Source organism: Parus major, chromosome 5, assembly GCF_001522545.3.
Source record: "Parus major isolate Abel chromosome 5, Parus_major1.1, whole genome shotgun sequence".
In the NCBI taxonomy this organism is placed as follows: Eukaryota; Metazoa; Chordata; class Aves; order Passeriformes; family Paridae; genus Parus; species Parus major.
The window spans coordinates 53352062-53367890 of record NC_031774.1 but is presented as its reverse complement, the minus strand read 5'-3'; the positions used below and the strand labels follow the sequence as shown (position 1 = coordinate 53367890).

Below are 15829 nucleotides of genomic sequence, written 5' to 3'. Positions count from 1 at the left end.
AGGGGTGACATCAGTGTCCTGTGTCATTTGGGGGATCCCCGCTGGCGGTGCCCAGACCTGCTGGAGACGCACGGACTGATTTAACCCTCTGGGCGCCAGGGCATAGTAGCAGCCAGATTTTCCCAATAAACCCCTCAACAACTCTTCCTCTCTCCGCTCCCCTCTTCCCCTACAAGCCTTGAAGCCATTCACAGGGGCAGCTCGGGCTGCGGGAGAGGGAGCAGCCGTGTCCGGAGGAGGCATCGGACTGCCCTGTATTGCATTGCACTGCGCATCCTCCCTCCCTCCCACCCTCTCTCCCTCCCTCCCTCTCTCCCCACCGCCTACTGCTGCAGCCTGCCTTCCTCTCTCCATCCCTCCATCCTCCCACGTCCCACCTCACATTGCTCCCCCTGGGTCTCTCATTCCTGCATCCTTCCCTCCTGCATCCCTCCTCCTGCATCCCTCCCTCCTGCATCCCTCCTCCTGCATCCCTCTTCCTGCATCCCTCCTCCTGCATCCCTCCTCCTGCATCTCTCCCCCTGCATCCCTCCCTCCCTCCCGCATCCCTCCCTCCCGCATCCCTCTCTCCACGCCTCCCTCCTTCCCTCCCTCTGCCTGCGCAGAGCCGCGGACATGGCGCTCAGCAATTTCCTCTTCGCTCAGTGCATCTGCTATTTCCTGGCCTTCCTCTTCAGCTTCATCGTGGTGGTGCCACTCTCCGAGAATGGCAACGACTTCCACGGCCGGTGCCTGCTCTTCACCGAGGGCATGTGGCTCAACGCCAACCTGACGGTGGAGCGGCAGCGCTTCACGGTGCAGGAGTGGGGGCCTGAGGCTGCCTGCCGCTTCAGCATCTTCACCGGGCTCCTGTCCCTGCTGCTGGCCACAGTGCAGGCCTGGAGGACCCTCTTCTTCCTCTGCAAAGGGCACGAGGAGTAAGTATCCCTGGGGATAGCCCATCCCTCCCACAGGCTGGGGCACCTGGGAGCAGTCAGGGGGTGAGCATCCAGGTCATCCTGCTCCCCAGAGGGGTTTGGGGAGAGGTGCTGTATGGCCCGTGTCTGCCTGCACACACACCATGCACTCCCCAGCCGTGTCCAGGGCCTCTCTGGAGGATGGTCCCGTGCAGAGGTTTGGGGTGGGGGGTCAGATCCACTGCCGTGCACCCTCTGCCCTTTGGCAGTCTTGCTGCAGCGTGTGGCCACTCAGCTGCAGTGGGCATGGCAGGATTTGGGGGCTGTGGGGTGATGCTGGAGGCCGGGGCTCGCAGGTGCCTCTTGACCATGGTCCCACTACACATCCGTGCCAAGGAAGGCCTTCCCCAGGTGTGCACTGGCTGTGTGAAAAACCTTGAAGCAACATGGTTGTGCCTGGGGGGCCAGAAGGAAGAAGTTGGTGGCTCCCCTCTATTTTTTGTGCTGCTTTTGCTGTGTGCATGGCAGCTATTGCAGACGAGTACTATTGCTTGGTTACGACACGAGAGCAATGCTGCCGCAGCTTAGGGTGGCACTGAAGGCTGGTTCCTGTGCTGGGTATCCCACCCCAGCAGGTGTAGGGAGAGGCTTGGTGGGCCAGGCAGCAGCTCAGGAGCACTGTGATGTTCTGTGCTTGCCTCTCTGGTGGCTTGAGAGGGCAGAGATCCTGGTGCAGATAACCCAGCCTCTGGGTGCTGCAGGGCCAGGGCTGGACAATGCACTGGGGCCTGTCTAAACCACGAAAATATTCTTGTGGTTTAGGAACCATGCCAAGGGTTAATCACTCCTGTCCAGGTCTATTTGGACTAGAGGCTGTTACATCTGGGCTTGGTAATCCTGGAGACTGGGTAGCACTGTTGTCTTTCTGGCTTTTTCCAGCCACTCTCAACCTGCCAGAATACTCAAACATTCTGCAGTACACGTGGACCAGAAACTTATTCCATATTAAAACTTACCTTACACTAAATACAATTACATCTTAATATCGTTGAATTCAGCTTCCCCAGGTGATCCAAGACCTGTGGAGGGTTAATTGAATCTCAAGGCTTTGTAGTTCAGAGCTGGTTAATTTTCAGAAGAAACCAGCATTGCTGTAATGGCAGCATATAGATTAGATGTTTGGCCTGCTTCCAAACGTGGCTATTAACTTCAAAACTGTTGGGCAGGCCCTTGAGAAGTGTCCCTTTAGGAGTTGCTTTCAGGCTCCTTTGGGAGTTGTGCAGCACTGTTCATAGCAGGCAAGAAAGGCAGAACCCTGTGGGGTGATGGGGAGAAAAGATGGAGCAAGTTGGGATGATGAGATAACTACAGAAGATCCCAGGAGTGTAAAACATGGCAAGATGCTTGGGAACAGCAGTTTCTTGGTAAGAAAGAAGGTCTGTCCTGTACCACATCAGTCACTGTATGAAAGCAGGCAGGGCTCACACTATCCTGATTTTAGACAGTCATTTGTTAATGGTTCAATTGGGCTCAAAAACATTTCTGTTTGGAAGGAGACAGGAATGTGAGCTCCTCACTATACATAATAATTGCCTGTTCTGCTTAGAGGTAGCTGAGGAAGAACCAGAATGTGATAACTGATGGTCCTACTGAGGAAGATCACTGCTACTGGGCCAGCTCCAGGGTGAGCCAGACAAGGCAGTCAGGGTTAGTTAGCACCCCTTGCATCTTTCATGTGCAATGGTTTTAAATGATTGCTCATAGATAGTTATGACTGACAAAAAACCTTCTTAAAAGAGTCTCAGCACCCCTTGCCTCAGCAGCCTGAGGCTCTTCAGCTCAGCTGATGGGTGGAGGTATAACTCAGATACTTCACTGCTAGGATTGCAAAGCACCTTTAAGCATAAACATTTATTATTAAAGGGCATTCCCTCAATATGCAATGCATAGCTTTAATTTCTGATCTAAGGAAGAAAAATCAGGTGAGCTAGAAAGCCAAATATGCAGTTTTCTATCAGGATGCCCTGGCATTGGTGATGGTTACTCTTGCCAGACACAAATTGAGTGCAAGACTGAGCCCTGCATTGTCAGTGGAAGGTCAGATGCTGGACCATGGAACCTCTTTTGCTGCAGGGTAGGAAACAGAGAATTGGAGATCCTGGGCTGTGATGACCCACTGAATAGTCCGGGTAACTGGTGCCAAGTCTCTTTTATTCTGTGAAGAGCTCTCAGCCACCATACCATGCTAAGGTGCACACAGAGGATATGATCTGACTTGAGCAGCACCTGGGATGAATCCAGGCTAGGTGTGAAGTCAGAGAGAACATGCAGAAACCTGGTTTGCTCACAGCAGCTCTCTCTGTGTGGGTGAGCCCAGCACACAACAGAGGTGAGGTATCTACTTCACCAAGCCCAGCTAAACCAGAGCAGGATTCAACACATTGTTCATCCAGAAATCAGGTGTCCTGGCACCCAGCACCCACTAAAGTCTATAGGGCCACTTCTTGAAGGTGGTTTATTTCACTTCTTTTCTACCAGTCTTGGGGTGGGACAACTGTCACTCAACTGTCGTTTGGAGAAAGCCCAGACAGCCCTTCTAAAGCCACACTAACCCAGGAGCAAACACCCTAACTCTGCTGCTAATTGCTTCCTCATCTCATTTTAAAAAAATTCTCCTGAGGTCACAAATATATCATGTAGAGCTTGTAGGAATTAGGATTGTCCAGCCCAGAACCTTCCAGGATTCAAACACTCATTTAAAAAGCCTCTTGGTTTTTCATTTAATGAGCAACCAGGGAAAAGAAATGACTGTGGGTTTTTTTTGTTCTCTGGGGTGAGTAGATTCCTTCTATCACCAGCAAAATGAGTGGCACTGGTGAAAAATTTGTCATATTCATCTTTACCACACACTCTGAATAGAATGACCTGCCTCCCTGAGCTGTCAGCTTTTCTCCAACCTGGAGCAGATGTCCAGTTTTTGCATAGCATGACATTCCAAGGTACCCTATTCTAAATAGCCACTTAGAGCAGTTTCAAGTAGAGAAGGGCTTTGCCAAATGACTGAGATTAGAAACTTTTCACAGCTAGAATTCAGGTGAGGAGTTAGAGAGCGAGGCTGGAAAATGAGTGAATGATTCCATGGCTTTATGGGAGATCTGTAAGCATCCCATCCCATCCCACTCTGGATGTGGCACGTGTTGAGGGCAGGCTGTGGTTGGGCAGACTCAGTGGGGCTGAGGTAAATTGATATTCAGCTGGCAGACATAGCATACTGACACCAAAGCCAGAGAAATCCTGGGAGAAGCTGGCCTGCTCTGTAAATTGCCCACAGAACTGAGATTCGTGTCCTATGATAGCAGTACCTTGTGTTACATTGCTTAAAATGATTATAGCTATCAGTTCTGTGTTTTTATTTTTAGTTTCCCTCTCCTAAGCAATTTTTGTCCCAATTATCACTTAAGTCATGAAATAATTTTAGCTCCACTTACTACATAATTTGAGCTAATGACATTTATTTTAACAATGGTGATTTTCATCATTACAGCTAATGAAGGCCACATGGTGTATGAACAATCACCACTTATTATATAAGGCCACATCTTATGGTTAAAAAAGAAATCAAAATCAAAATCATTTGCAAGCAAAGGTAATGTGACTCAAAATGAAGCCCAGAGAGTTTCAATGTATTAGGTGTTCTTAATTAAAGATGTGTTTCAAATGGAAACTGATATCTTTGTGCCCACTCTGTGCTGCTGGCAGAGAGTGCTGATGTTGTGTTTCAGCTGTTTATGAGTTACATTTTTCTTCCCTTTTATTACAGCTCTTTCTTTTACGCCTTCCTGAATCTGCTGATCAGCGCCTTTGTGGTGTTCATCACATTTATTGCCAGCACTATAGTGAGTGTAGGATTTAACATGTGGTGTGATGCAATTACCGAAAAAGGAAGCATGCCAAATAGGTTAGTATTGAAGAATACATTGTATTCCTTTTATTTTTTTTTTCCATATAGGCACAATTGAACTGTGGTGTTACGAAGTGTAGTTATTACACGCAAGGTGAGCAAGGGGGAGAAGGCATTTGTAATATGAAAATCCAGAGTATTTTCATGTGGAACAAAAAAAAAAGCAAATCAAACTTCTTTTTGTTTGTTTATTTAGAAGCCCACAAAGAAAAGTGTGTTTCCATCATATTTTGTGGTCTCTTTGAATCATGATCGTGTGAAAAACAAATCCGTTATGTTAAATTTTTTTATTTCCAAAGGAATGTTAGATCTGGAGTTTTTCTAGTAATGGGGGGAGTGTGGCCTTGTGAGCTGGGCAGGGGGCTGGGGCTCAGGGCTCCTGGCTTGCAATCCTGGTTTTGCCCCCAGCCCACTGTGTGACACCAGACAAGTCACTTATCCCGCCTGTGCCGCAACTCCTCATCAGACAAAAAGTTTGGGGTAGAGTTCTATGCCTTGAAGTGATGCTGTGGATGCCCTGAGAGGCACAGAATGGCAGGCACTTTGTAAGTGCAAAGTACAGATGGCTGATGCCTTGTTATAGTCACAAGATGTACAGCTCCTAAAATGGTCCACCGTATCCCACGATGCTTATGCTCCTTGTAGGAAACATGATAAGTTGAGGAAGGTTTGCTCCTATCAAACAAATAACCATGAAGAGAGAGAGGAAAATGTGACATTTTATGTCATATGATATTGAATACATGTACTTACTTAAAGCATACATTTATGTTGCACATTGTCATATGTTGTAAAATGCCATAGTGAATGTTCTGTTTAGGGCTGCAACGATTAATCGATTTACTCGAATATTCGGTTAAAAATTCGATTACAAAAACCATCTAATCGAATATTCGGGTAAGAACCCAAGATGACCGACAGCACTGAAAAGGAGAGAGAAGAGGCTGCAGAAATCAACCAAGAGATAGAATGACAACCTCAAAATCCTGGGATTTTTTTCACACCAATAATGGTTCAAGTTATTTGTAAAATCTGTAGGCAGCCCCTATGTTACCATCAGAGTATCGTCTCCTTGCTGGAGCATCCGAAACAAAAACACAATTCCTTCTTCTGAGGCTTTTCCTGATGAAGTCAAAAGGTAACAGAGGATCATACACTTTGTTTCATTGAGGGGTGACACAACCAGCCTGGGGTGATGCCAGCTGCCAATCTGTGGGAGGCGAGGGGGCAGTGGGAAAGAGGGGTTTAAGGATTCATAATAATTAAGGTTTAAGTACTCTTAATAACTATTACAATTCCACTTATGGGAGATTTGTGTTATCACTTACCTAACTGCACTTTTTTTTAAATAAAGTAATTTTTATCTTAGTTTTAGAGAAGATAAGCAAACAACCTGATGATTGCAATAACTTGAATATCCTTTGATAGAATGTGCCATTGTGACCGTTAAAAAATACATTTAATATGTTGTTTCATTTTATATTTGATTTGCCTGGAATATCTTAAATAATTTTCTTCTTAATTTTTTTTTTCCTTCCAAATGCTTTTCTGGGTAGCTGTGAAGAATTGCAGGATATAGATCTTGAGCTGAACTTGGAAAACTCTGCTTTCTATGACCAGTTTGCTATTGCACAGGTAGGTCAGACTAAGTCATGGTTCTACTCTAGTTCATTTGCCATTTGCTTATTGACCTGGGATTTCTGGAGCTGAACTACCATTCTCAGAAATCAATGGGAATGTTTCCACAGCCTTCAGTAAGTGCTGGATCAGAATGATAGTGATGGGCATATTTGCATTTTCAGTTCAAAATACAGTTTTGAATACAGATATTTCAAAGCCTCACCCTACCACTGATCTTGTTAATCATGACAGAAAACTCATTGTTTATCCAAAGGATGAGGTCCACCAAAGTTGTAGCACTCTGGTGTCTTGGACCTCTTCATTACTGTTCAAAATAATTTCTGACCTGCACTGTGTTGTGGGGTTCCTGGTTTTGCCTTCCTTCATTTTGACTGAGATCACCTAAATATCAGACCACTGAAAATAATCAAAGGTGAATTCTTTCAGATAGGGCTGTTTTCTGATGAATCCATGAGAATTAGACCTCTAAGGCTATCAGACCTTTCTATTGAGTGTTCAGAGCCATTGATCAGAGTCAGTGAACACTGGGACATGAGCACATATTCATTTTGCAGGGATGATAGTCCCATCCCTGCAGGGCTGCCCCCTTACAAAGGCTTATGTTGTCTCACATGGAAAGAGGTATTAGCCTTCCTGGAGCATTCCTTGAAGGTAACCCCACCTCTTGGGCATGAGCCAATTTTGTGATTCGTTGCCAACATTGGCATCTAGATGCCCAGCTCAGGAATACCAGCCTTTAGGAATGAAATATGCCATAAAAGAGACCCCTTTATATGAAGAACCCAGGACCTCCCTGGATTTAGCTTGGCATGACTCCATGGGTTTTGGGCCAGCTGAGGTTTTCATAATCACCTGGACAGCTGACTTTGTTTTTACAATACTGTACTGACCTCTTTGTGATTTCTTTCCTTCCCCAGTTTGGTCTTTGGGCTGCCTGGCTGACTTGGTTGGCAATTACCATTCTGGCTTTCCTGAAGGTTTATCACAACTACAGACAGGAGGACCTGCTAGATAGCCTGATCCATGAGAAGGAGCTGTTGCTAGGAAGATCCCCTTCACGATCCTCTTTGCAAGATGACAAAAGTGGCATGATCTAAAGTGTAAGCAAATTTCCAGGGCAGGATCTAGATTTTATTATTCAGTAGTGTGAGCTGAAGTTGAGTCAGGGTATTGAGTGTGTGAGATCTTTTATTTTACTGAAATGAAATGTGAGTCACTTCCCCCATGAGAAATTGTTGGCAGAAATACTGCTATTAGGATGAAGAGAATGAAATTCCCTATGTACCTATGGCACAGCAAACTTTCTGTCCTGTGCAGGCAAAATTTGTAACCTGCCCTTGTCAGCAGAGCTCCTACGTGCCATCACTAGCTTTTGGGACAGGGGCCATTTTTGAGGGCTGAGCTGGCAAGAGCAGACTACAGCATCCAGGCTATTTCTTCAAACTATTCTTCAACAATAATTGTAACTGGAGCTGCATTCAGTTCCTCCTCCCTCCCTCTCCTCCCTTTTGCCACTGAGCTGCCCCTGTTCTCTCTTTATCCTGGGAAGTTGCAGCTCTGGTTTGGGGACAGGCTCTCTCTGTCTCTGCTTTCACTGTGGATGGAGGCAATGCTGACAAACTCCTGCTCCTGCTCTGATTTTATTTAAAACATAGAGACCTGTGTACCACACCTGATATTTAATATTGGACAGTGCTAATGAATTCCATGAAAGCAGTATATTATTACAGCACCTGTCAAATACTGTGTATAATGTGGAAGGATGATGGAGAACTTCTGTGGTTTTTCTTCTTAGATTTTGGCATGACCAGCATTTATTATGACTCCTGAAGTAAAGTGTAGCTAGAAATTGCTGAAGCTTGCATACTAAGAAATTAAGCTGAATAGATAGTATTAATGCTTGTGCATTTATAAATGTAACTTGGTCCTTAACACGGTATACTATTCTGTTTTGAATATTAGAATTTATTTGTGATATTTATTTCATATAGGAATGCAAAATTACTGTAAGCATTTGCATTGTAGGTTTCTTTATATGAACATAGCAAGGAGTTCAGACCACTGAGTTATTTTATAGATATTTCAGTGCTGAATGGGTCCATTCTCCCCACTCATGGGCAGGAGTTCTAGGGCAGATGAATTTTGCTGTGAAAACAAAGAAAATTTGCTATTTACACAAAGATCACTGGTGACTTTGTTGTTGCTTTCAGTTTGGCTTGGCCAGTGCTTCAACAAATCAGGTGGATTGTTGAGATCAGGGGTAGCTCTGATAATTAAGAGTTACTCAGAGCAGTGTGGGATTTGCATGGCAGAGAAGCAAAGTTGTGCTAGAATTAAGCATTTATCCCCAGGTCCACATTACACAGAAGACCTCAAATCAGCAGAAAACTTAAGCAAACAACTAAGTTTGGACTGAAGAAGATTTTTTTGGGAGTACAGTGTCACTGTCTGTGGTACCTGTGTTTGACTTGAGACTGAATTTACTGCTACAGAAGTGCGAATCACACACAATATACAACCTGGTAAATCAGAATGAGGGGAAAGAAGACAGCAGGCTTTTACCAACTCAGAGCTCAAGCCTGGAATTAGCACAAGCATGCAGATTAACTGTTGTCTTCTAGGCTCTCTCTGATGCTTAGTTAAGTACCAGCTTAAGCATTTCATTGAAGCAGAATTTGATGTCATGACAAATCCCTCAATTATTAAGCATTTTAGGGCATAAAAGCTGACATTGTATTTAACTGCCAAAATGTTCTCATAGGTTTAGAGAAAAAGCCCTCCATGGGCCCTGAGCAGTGAACAGCCCTGTGAACATTGCTTATAAGCCCAGCTGGCCACAGCTCTCTGTAGAGAGGTCTTGCTCTTCAGCATGATTTCTGCTCTCAAGAGAACGCAATTCCTTTGAAAGCTTTGCAGTAGTGTCTTTTTTTTGTTGTTGGGAGTTGACATCAGAGGAGGAGTCCTGGGGAGGGAATCAAAGATCAAGTTAATTAATACCAATTTAAAATTTAGATAGGACAGGACTGTCAGAGTGCCTTTTTTTTATTCATTTAGTCGAATGGTTTGGATATTAGGAAAAATCTCTTCATTGCCAAGGTTGTCAAGCACTGTAACAGGCTGCCCAGGGAAGTGGTGGAGTCACCATCCCTGGGTGTATTTAAGTGTAGATGTGGCACTGAGGGACATGGTTTGGTGGTGGCCTTTACAGTGCCAGGTGAATGGCTTGACTGGATGATCCTAGAGGTCTTTTTCAACCTAAATTTCTCTGACTCCAGTAGGAGATACCCTCTTGCAAGTACCTGAGTCCACTGCCAGGGAATGACCTTCTTCATACCCTGTAGAAGAGCTTGGGTCTTGTGAGTTAGCCTGTTTCCCATGTTTCCCCAGTTTCTCCAGTTGTAAAAGGCAGTCTCAGTTTCACTCAGCAGTGACTTCTCTTCCCACAAATTACTTCAGTGCATGCCTTTCTCCTTGTGTGGAACTGTGCTGCTGCTTTTTGTGTATTTTATGTATATGCCAAATCAGGCTTAGGCTGAAGTCATGTGTGGGCTGGGACCAGTGTTCTTGGTGTTTCCCAAGGGTTTGAAGAACCAAGAGGCAGAAGATAACAAGTGCCAGCTTGTGTTTCTTCTCTGAGGTACCAGGGCCCAAGCCTTTCTCTGGTTCTGAAAGAGAGGATGCTGCTTATGGGCAAGGCTGTCTGGGGCTCATGCTGTCTTCTACCTCTCCTGCCTCGAGGTCTTTTTCCTCCTTTCCATTTCCATGAGAAGCAGCAAACACTGATCCTGGATTTGGAGCTGCCACACAAAATGAAAAGAGACTGAAGCTCTTCTGTGAGTGCCCTGTGATTCTTACTCTGTTTTTCACAGCTTCCCTGCCTTGACCAGGTGGGGTGAGGCTGGCATCCCCTTGCAAGCATCAGGGATGATTAAAAGAAAGTTGTTTTTGATGGAAGGCCCTGTGTGAGTCAGAAGGCAGAGCATGTCATGAGAAGCTCTCTGGCTGACCCAAGGGGAGCAAGGTTATCCTGCAACTCTCAATTATTGGACACACTTGATGGTTTTTATTTGCACTAAGTTTTCTGCAACCTTGTCTCCTAAAGCTTGGGCACTCAGGCCAAGCAAGTGATGCCAAGCTGAAAATGTGTTAGAATTGTGGTATAATTTATGGACACATACATACATACCTGTGCTCTCTTTCATTCATTTTTCTCTTTTGTACATTTCTGATGTCTGCTTTGAGTCATCCATTGCCAACCAGCACATCGTGGGGCTGGGAGTCAAATATTGCATTTCTGTGACATTTCAATACCTTTAATTTGCCATGTCCAAAGACAGGCCTCGGGGAACACTCTAGCAAGAGTTGTATTCAAAGAACTAGAACATTGTGTGGTACTTATACTTGTATTTATTTATTGCCACATGGTGGAAGGGGAAAAAGCTTTGTGACCTTTCCAAGGCACTGGGGCTGTTGCCACTCTAGTGTTCTGCTGTACCAAATATATTCTCTGGCTACCATCTGTAGTTAAATTTCAAACCAATTCCCTGGCAGCAGTCCTCATTGGGTTAGAAGAATCTAAGCTAACAAGTGTCATCTGAGCTTTTAGATTAATACTGTTTATTACTATTTTTTATAATGGAGAAACAATTGCAGCCATCTTTTGGAAAAAACTTCATCATGGGTGCATTCACGCTCAAAACATCTCATATCACTAACCCATGAGGCATGTTTCAGCAGAAAAATTTCAGTGAGAATCACAAAAATAAGAGCACGACAGTGGAAATGGAATGACACATTTGTGCTATAGCAACAATTCTATGGTCCCTTAAAAAAGGGGGTGTTATAGTAACCAGTGATGGATGGTTGAGTGTACAGACCTTGTCATGGAAGCATTCTCTGTGTATGTACAATGTACACAGATAAATGCCAGAAATGGTTCCACTGCTCTTGTGTGATGTGGATAAAGGCTCTTAACAGGCAGCTTCAGCTGGAGTAGTTGCTAGAATGCCTTAAATTTCTATTCTTCCTTCTACTTAGCACCAGGACTCGTGCAATGGCAATGGTTATGATACTCAGAGGTGGAATTGATGTGGGCAGAGTAGGAAAGCACTGGCCTGTGCATAACTCCCAAAGGCTGGGGTGAGTTTCTAGTGCAGGTTTGCAGGTGTTTTAATTCCTCCCCTTTATCTGGGTAATGTCCTGCTGCTAGCCTAAATTACTCCAGTTAGGAGCAGTCAGATTTCCCTTCAGGCCTTCACTCCTCAATATGGAACACTGCTGATTTAAGCTGTGTAGTGCTCAGGATGGGAGCAGAGTTGCAAGGAAGAGGAGCTCACACTTTACATTCAGGTAAATGTAAATTTACAGGTGCACACAGCCTGGTCCTGGGTGTATGTGGGTTTTGTTATGGCCCTTCTCCAAAGCCTTCCCAAATATATTGCATGTAAAATCACTTGCACCGTTTAAATTATAAAAATTTATATCCAGACAGTAAATTATACTGGAAAGACAGACAATATTTTGTGAAAACCAATCTGGATCATGAGAAAACTTGTGTTTTTAATTCTATATCAATGGCCTGAGTATCCTTAAGCTAGTGAGCCTCCTGGCTGTCCAGATCCTAAATCTGTGCCTCAGACCATTTCCTTTGCTGATATAAACAGCCCATTTTTTTCTCTTGGAATGTTTGCTTTGGAGGCCACAAATGTCTTTTTCTTCTGGTTAGGCAATCTGGGAAAAGAGGAAGATTTTACCTGCAGTGACAAAATGCTCATGTAACTTTGTAAGCACAGAAATTGTTTTAGAATTATTTTTGCTTATGGCACTAGTGCCTTGAAGTACATGTTTCTATTTTTGTCCTCCATAAGAAGGAGGAAAACTATCCTAAGTTGTATTTTAGTACTCACAGATATGCACCTAAATGTTCTTTTTTATGGATTTTTTTTAAGTGACAAAATTCAACTCAGTGATTTATGAAGTTAAGAACTGCATAGAAGACAGCATTTTGATGCTTCCCTGATGTAGAAGGGAACTTCCCTCTCTCAGAAAAATAACATTTGTTTCTGAGAGGTTAGGATAGAATTCACTCAAGATATAGCAAGTACTGCTTATTTCAGTGCAGGTTTTCAATGAATAGTGTCTTCCATCCTGTTGTTGGGAAGAGTATTAACATAGCCATGCTTCCTCTTTAGTTTTTTTTTGTTGTTCATGCCAAAGAGTGTAATTGAGCTGCTATTGCAAGCACAGATTAATAGGAATGTATTCACCTGAGTGTTTGAAATTCTCTACCTCTCATAGCTACTATAACTGCTTGAACTGCTACTGCACACAGTAGAGAAAAAAACCTGAATCCACGTGAGAGTCTAAATCCCATTTCTGTAGACAGCTAAAGGATTTAGGATTTAATGCTTATTAGCTTCCTGTAAAATCCTCATTGCTAAAAAGTGGGCATAAGTACCCGAGAAGTGCTGTGTGAATAGCCCTTTGCATTGGTCAAATAATGATTTCATTTTGGTTTGGGATTTTTTTAATTTATTTTTTCTCACCAAAATAAAAAGCCAACAACTGCAATTTGTTAGACATGAAAGGTTATCCTTGAACTCTCTCAAATCCTCCTGCTGGAGCTCTTCTGCTTGGCTTGGAATTCCTAAATAACAATGATTTAGTGTGGTGGTTCTGGTGTTTATCAAGGAGATAAACTACTTGGAAGCAGGAGCTGCTCACCGAAATAGCCAGAATTATTTGTATATGGTGGAATCCCAATGTGAGAAGGTTTTGCTCCCCCTTGACTCCACTGTGTTATAAAATGAGGGATGAGACAACCAGCCAGGAGGTAAGAATGATGATTTGTAAGTACTGTTGGTATCTTGGATGATTTCTCACAGAAGTGAGTAAACCATCCTGAGACTAAACTACTCTTCATATCCTCCTTATTTACCCCTTGTTTCCCCCCAGATTTGGGAAAATTTGACTTCACTGTGTATACAGACTCTGGAGGGTTATTTATGAATGTGAGAAAAATTGCAGTGCCTATGGCATATTTTGTCAAAAAATAAGAAAAGAAGTCGAGGATTTTCCCTGTTCTCATTCAGCCTCTCTGGATTGTGACATTGAACCCTTCCCTTTACATAAGCCAGGCCTGATTTGGGTGGTGTGTTGCTCTGGGAGGTTTCCAAGGCTGGTGCCAGCAGTCTCTCCAGGAACCTGGTGGAGTTAGATGAGTACTATGTTAAACCATAGATTTTAAAGCAGGGGAATGTTTGAAAACTGTCATGGTATCCCACATTACACAGCCCAGAACTCCTCACCACATCTCTCCTGCAGCAGAGAGAATTATTTTTCCCTATTAACACTGAAGTCCAACAGTTTGTGTCTGAAACACAGCACATCTTTCTGGGACACATGGGATCTGGATTGCATCAGTAAATCCATTCCACTTTCTAGGCTGCTGTAACATTTTTAACTGTGGTTGTTGAAACAGGGTTCAGCATTTGACTTCATAAGGTGCTGGCAAGCTCCTTATTAAATCACAGTCTTTGAGAGCAGCAGGCAGTCCTTTTGCTCAGGGATGCTGAGATGGTCTGAGCTGAACAGCATCCCTCTGTGAGGGCACCACTGCATGGGGTCCACAGCCTGTGCAGACTGATGGTGTCAGAGCAATTCTGGTCAAAAACTCTCTGATTAAAACAGCCCAAGCTATACAGCTGACAAATCAATATATTGAGATCTGAAGTGCACTCACAAGGGGTTTTTGAACATTTAAAAACAAAACAAAACAAAAAACAAAACAAAACAACAATAACAAAAAATCCCAACAGTTCCAATGAAATCCCTTCCCCCTGGATCTTTTCATCAGCAAAAATGTTTCTGCAAACCTCAGGGAGGGTTTTATTGTTATCAAAATGATTGGGCCTTACTTCTCACATCTCATCCTAGCAGAGACAAAGACAGCAGGACAGTGACATCAATCTGAACAAAAACAGGTAATGAGGAGTTAGTGCATTTCTTGTGAGGGATTTCAGCTTTTGGGCTGTGATATGAGGGAGTGGTATGGACACCAATTTCAGCCTTTGCTTGGCCTGCCCAGCCCCTGCCTGCTCGTGAGACCTCACAAACTGCAGAGCATCCTCTTGAAGGATGTACTGACATAAAGTCAGCTTCTGGAGAGAGCCACCTGTGCCAGCTCTGCAGGTTTAAAGGTGCTGACATTGCCACCAGACTTGGAGGAAAGCAAGATCTGGATCTTGGAGATCCAGATATCCTACACTGGCCCTTTCTCCTGTGCAGCTTGTGACTTGCATGGGCAAGGAAAGACTGTTCCCAAATCTCTGTAGACTTGGCATTTGTGAATGTAGCTTGTTAGCACCCATGGTTTTGAAAGGTTTAGTGGTTTTGTGTGGCAGATTAAGTCAGTGTAGAGCCTTTCAGCCTCTCTGAAATATGTGCCCTCTGATGTATTTATTCATGAACTACTGTCTCTTATACCCACCTGGGAAAAGCTTTAGAAGAGCCTAGATTACCTGCTCTTTTTTATTTATTTATTTATTTTTATTATTTAAAGTTTATTTCTTTTCTTTTTTAATGCTGCTGAAAAGGTTCCTGCAATGAGTATTTGGGGAGGAAACTGAACATTTTTTCATAATTTGTTTAACCACTGAAAGCAGTGAAGGAGCAGATCCCTCACCAGTGTACATAGATTATCCTGTGAGCAACCACACCAGTCCACACAAGGGTAGAGCCTGGCCTCTTTTGAATATTATCTCTGTTGATTTGTATGGTCTTTTGCAGTGTAATGACTGCTAATTTTGAGCTTTAATTGCATGTGTTTGACAAAACCAGAAAGAGAGTGAGGTTTATTATTGTTTTGATACAGTCTCAAAAGGGAAGCTTTTTACTAGCATTTTAATACAACCCTTTGTAAATACCCAGCAAAGAAAAAATGCTGAGTCCAATCCTTCTGCTAGTGGAGTCACTGAGTTTCCTCTGGCTTTAGTAGGAGCTGGGCTGGGTTCAGTGTACATGGTACACAGCATTACTGATAATGAATTCATGTGTTTTATATATTGATGCTTTTTGCTGAACAGTGCATCGGCTTTTTATGATTTGGTGAAATATAAAAATAAATTATTCAAAAAGTCCATATTTCTGTGCCTGTTCTTTGAAGGTGAGTTTAAATTGTTACAATGTAAGATAGAAAAAGTTTTCTCAGTCAGGGGTAGAGTCTTTGTACTCATTCCCCAGCCTCTCCAAGCCACAACTTGTATAGTTAACATCAACCATCCTCAGCTGCCTGATCTCCTTTTGGTATCTTCTTCCAGCAGCTCACCCTAAA

The 15829-nt window shown here is 43.6% G+C and overlaps 1 protein-coding gene across 1 annotated transcript; it reads left to right on the top strand.

Annotated features, from left to right (window-relative positions):
- The first annotated feature begins 316 nt into the window (after positions 1 to 316).
- On the top strand, positions 317 to 15639 carry TMEM179 (transmembrane protein 179). The gene is made up of 4 exons (XM_015632292.3): positions 317 to 917; positions 4717 to 4854; positions 6414 to 6492; positions 7416 to 15639. The coding sequence occupies exons 1-4, from the start codon at positions 616 to 618 to the stop codon at positions 7593 to 7595; spliced, it is 699 nt and encodes a 232-aa protein (XP_015487778.1). The 5' UTR covers positions 317 to 615; the 3' UTR covers positions 7596 to 15639.
- Positions 15640 to 15829: the final 190 nt, after the last annotated feature.

Bases quoted from the DNA above. Each gene is read 5' to 3' on its own strand.
- TMEM179 (XM_015632292.3), top strand. From the start codon at position 616: ATGGCGCTCAGCAATTTCCTCTTCGCTCAGTGCATCTGCTATTTCCTG. The intron at 918-4,716 runs GTAAGTATCCCT...CTTTTATTACAG, and splicing joins CTCTGCAAAGGGCACGAGGA to CTCTTTCTTTTACGCCTTCC. The intron at 4,855-6,413 runs GTTAGTATTGAA...TTTTCTGGGTAG, and splicing joins AAAGGAAGCATGCCAAATAG to CTGTGAAGAATTGCAGGATA.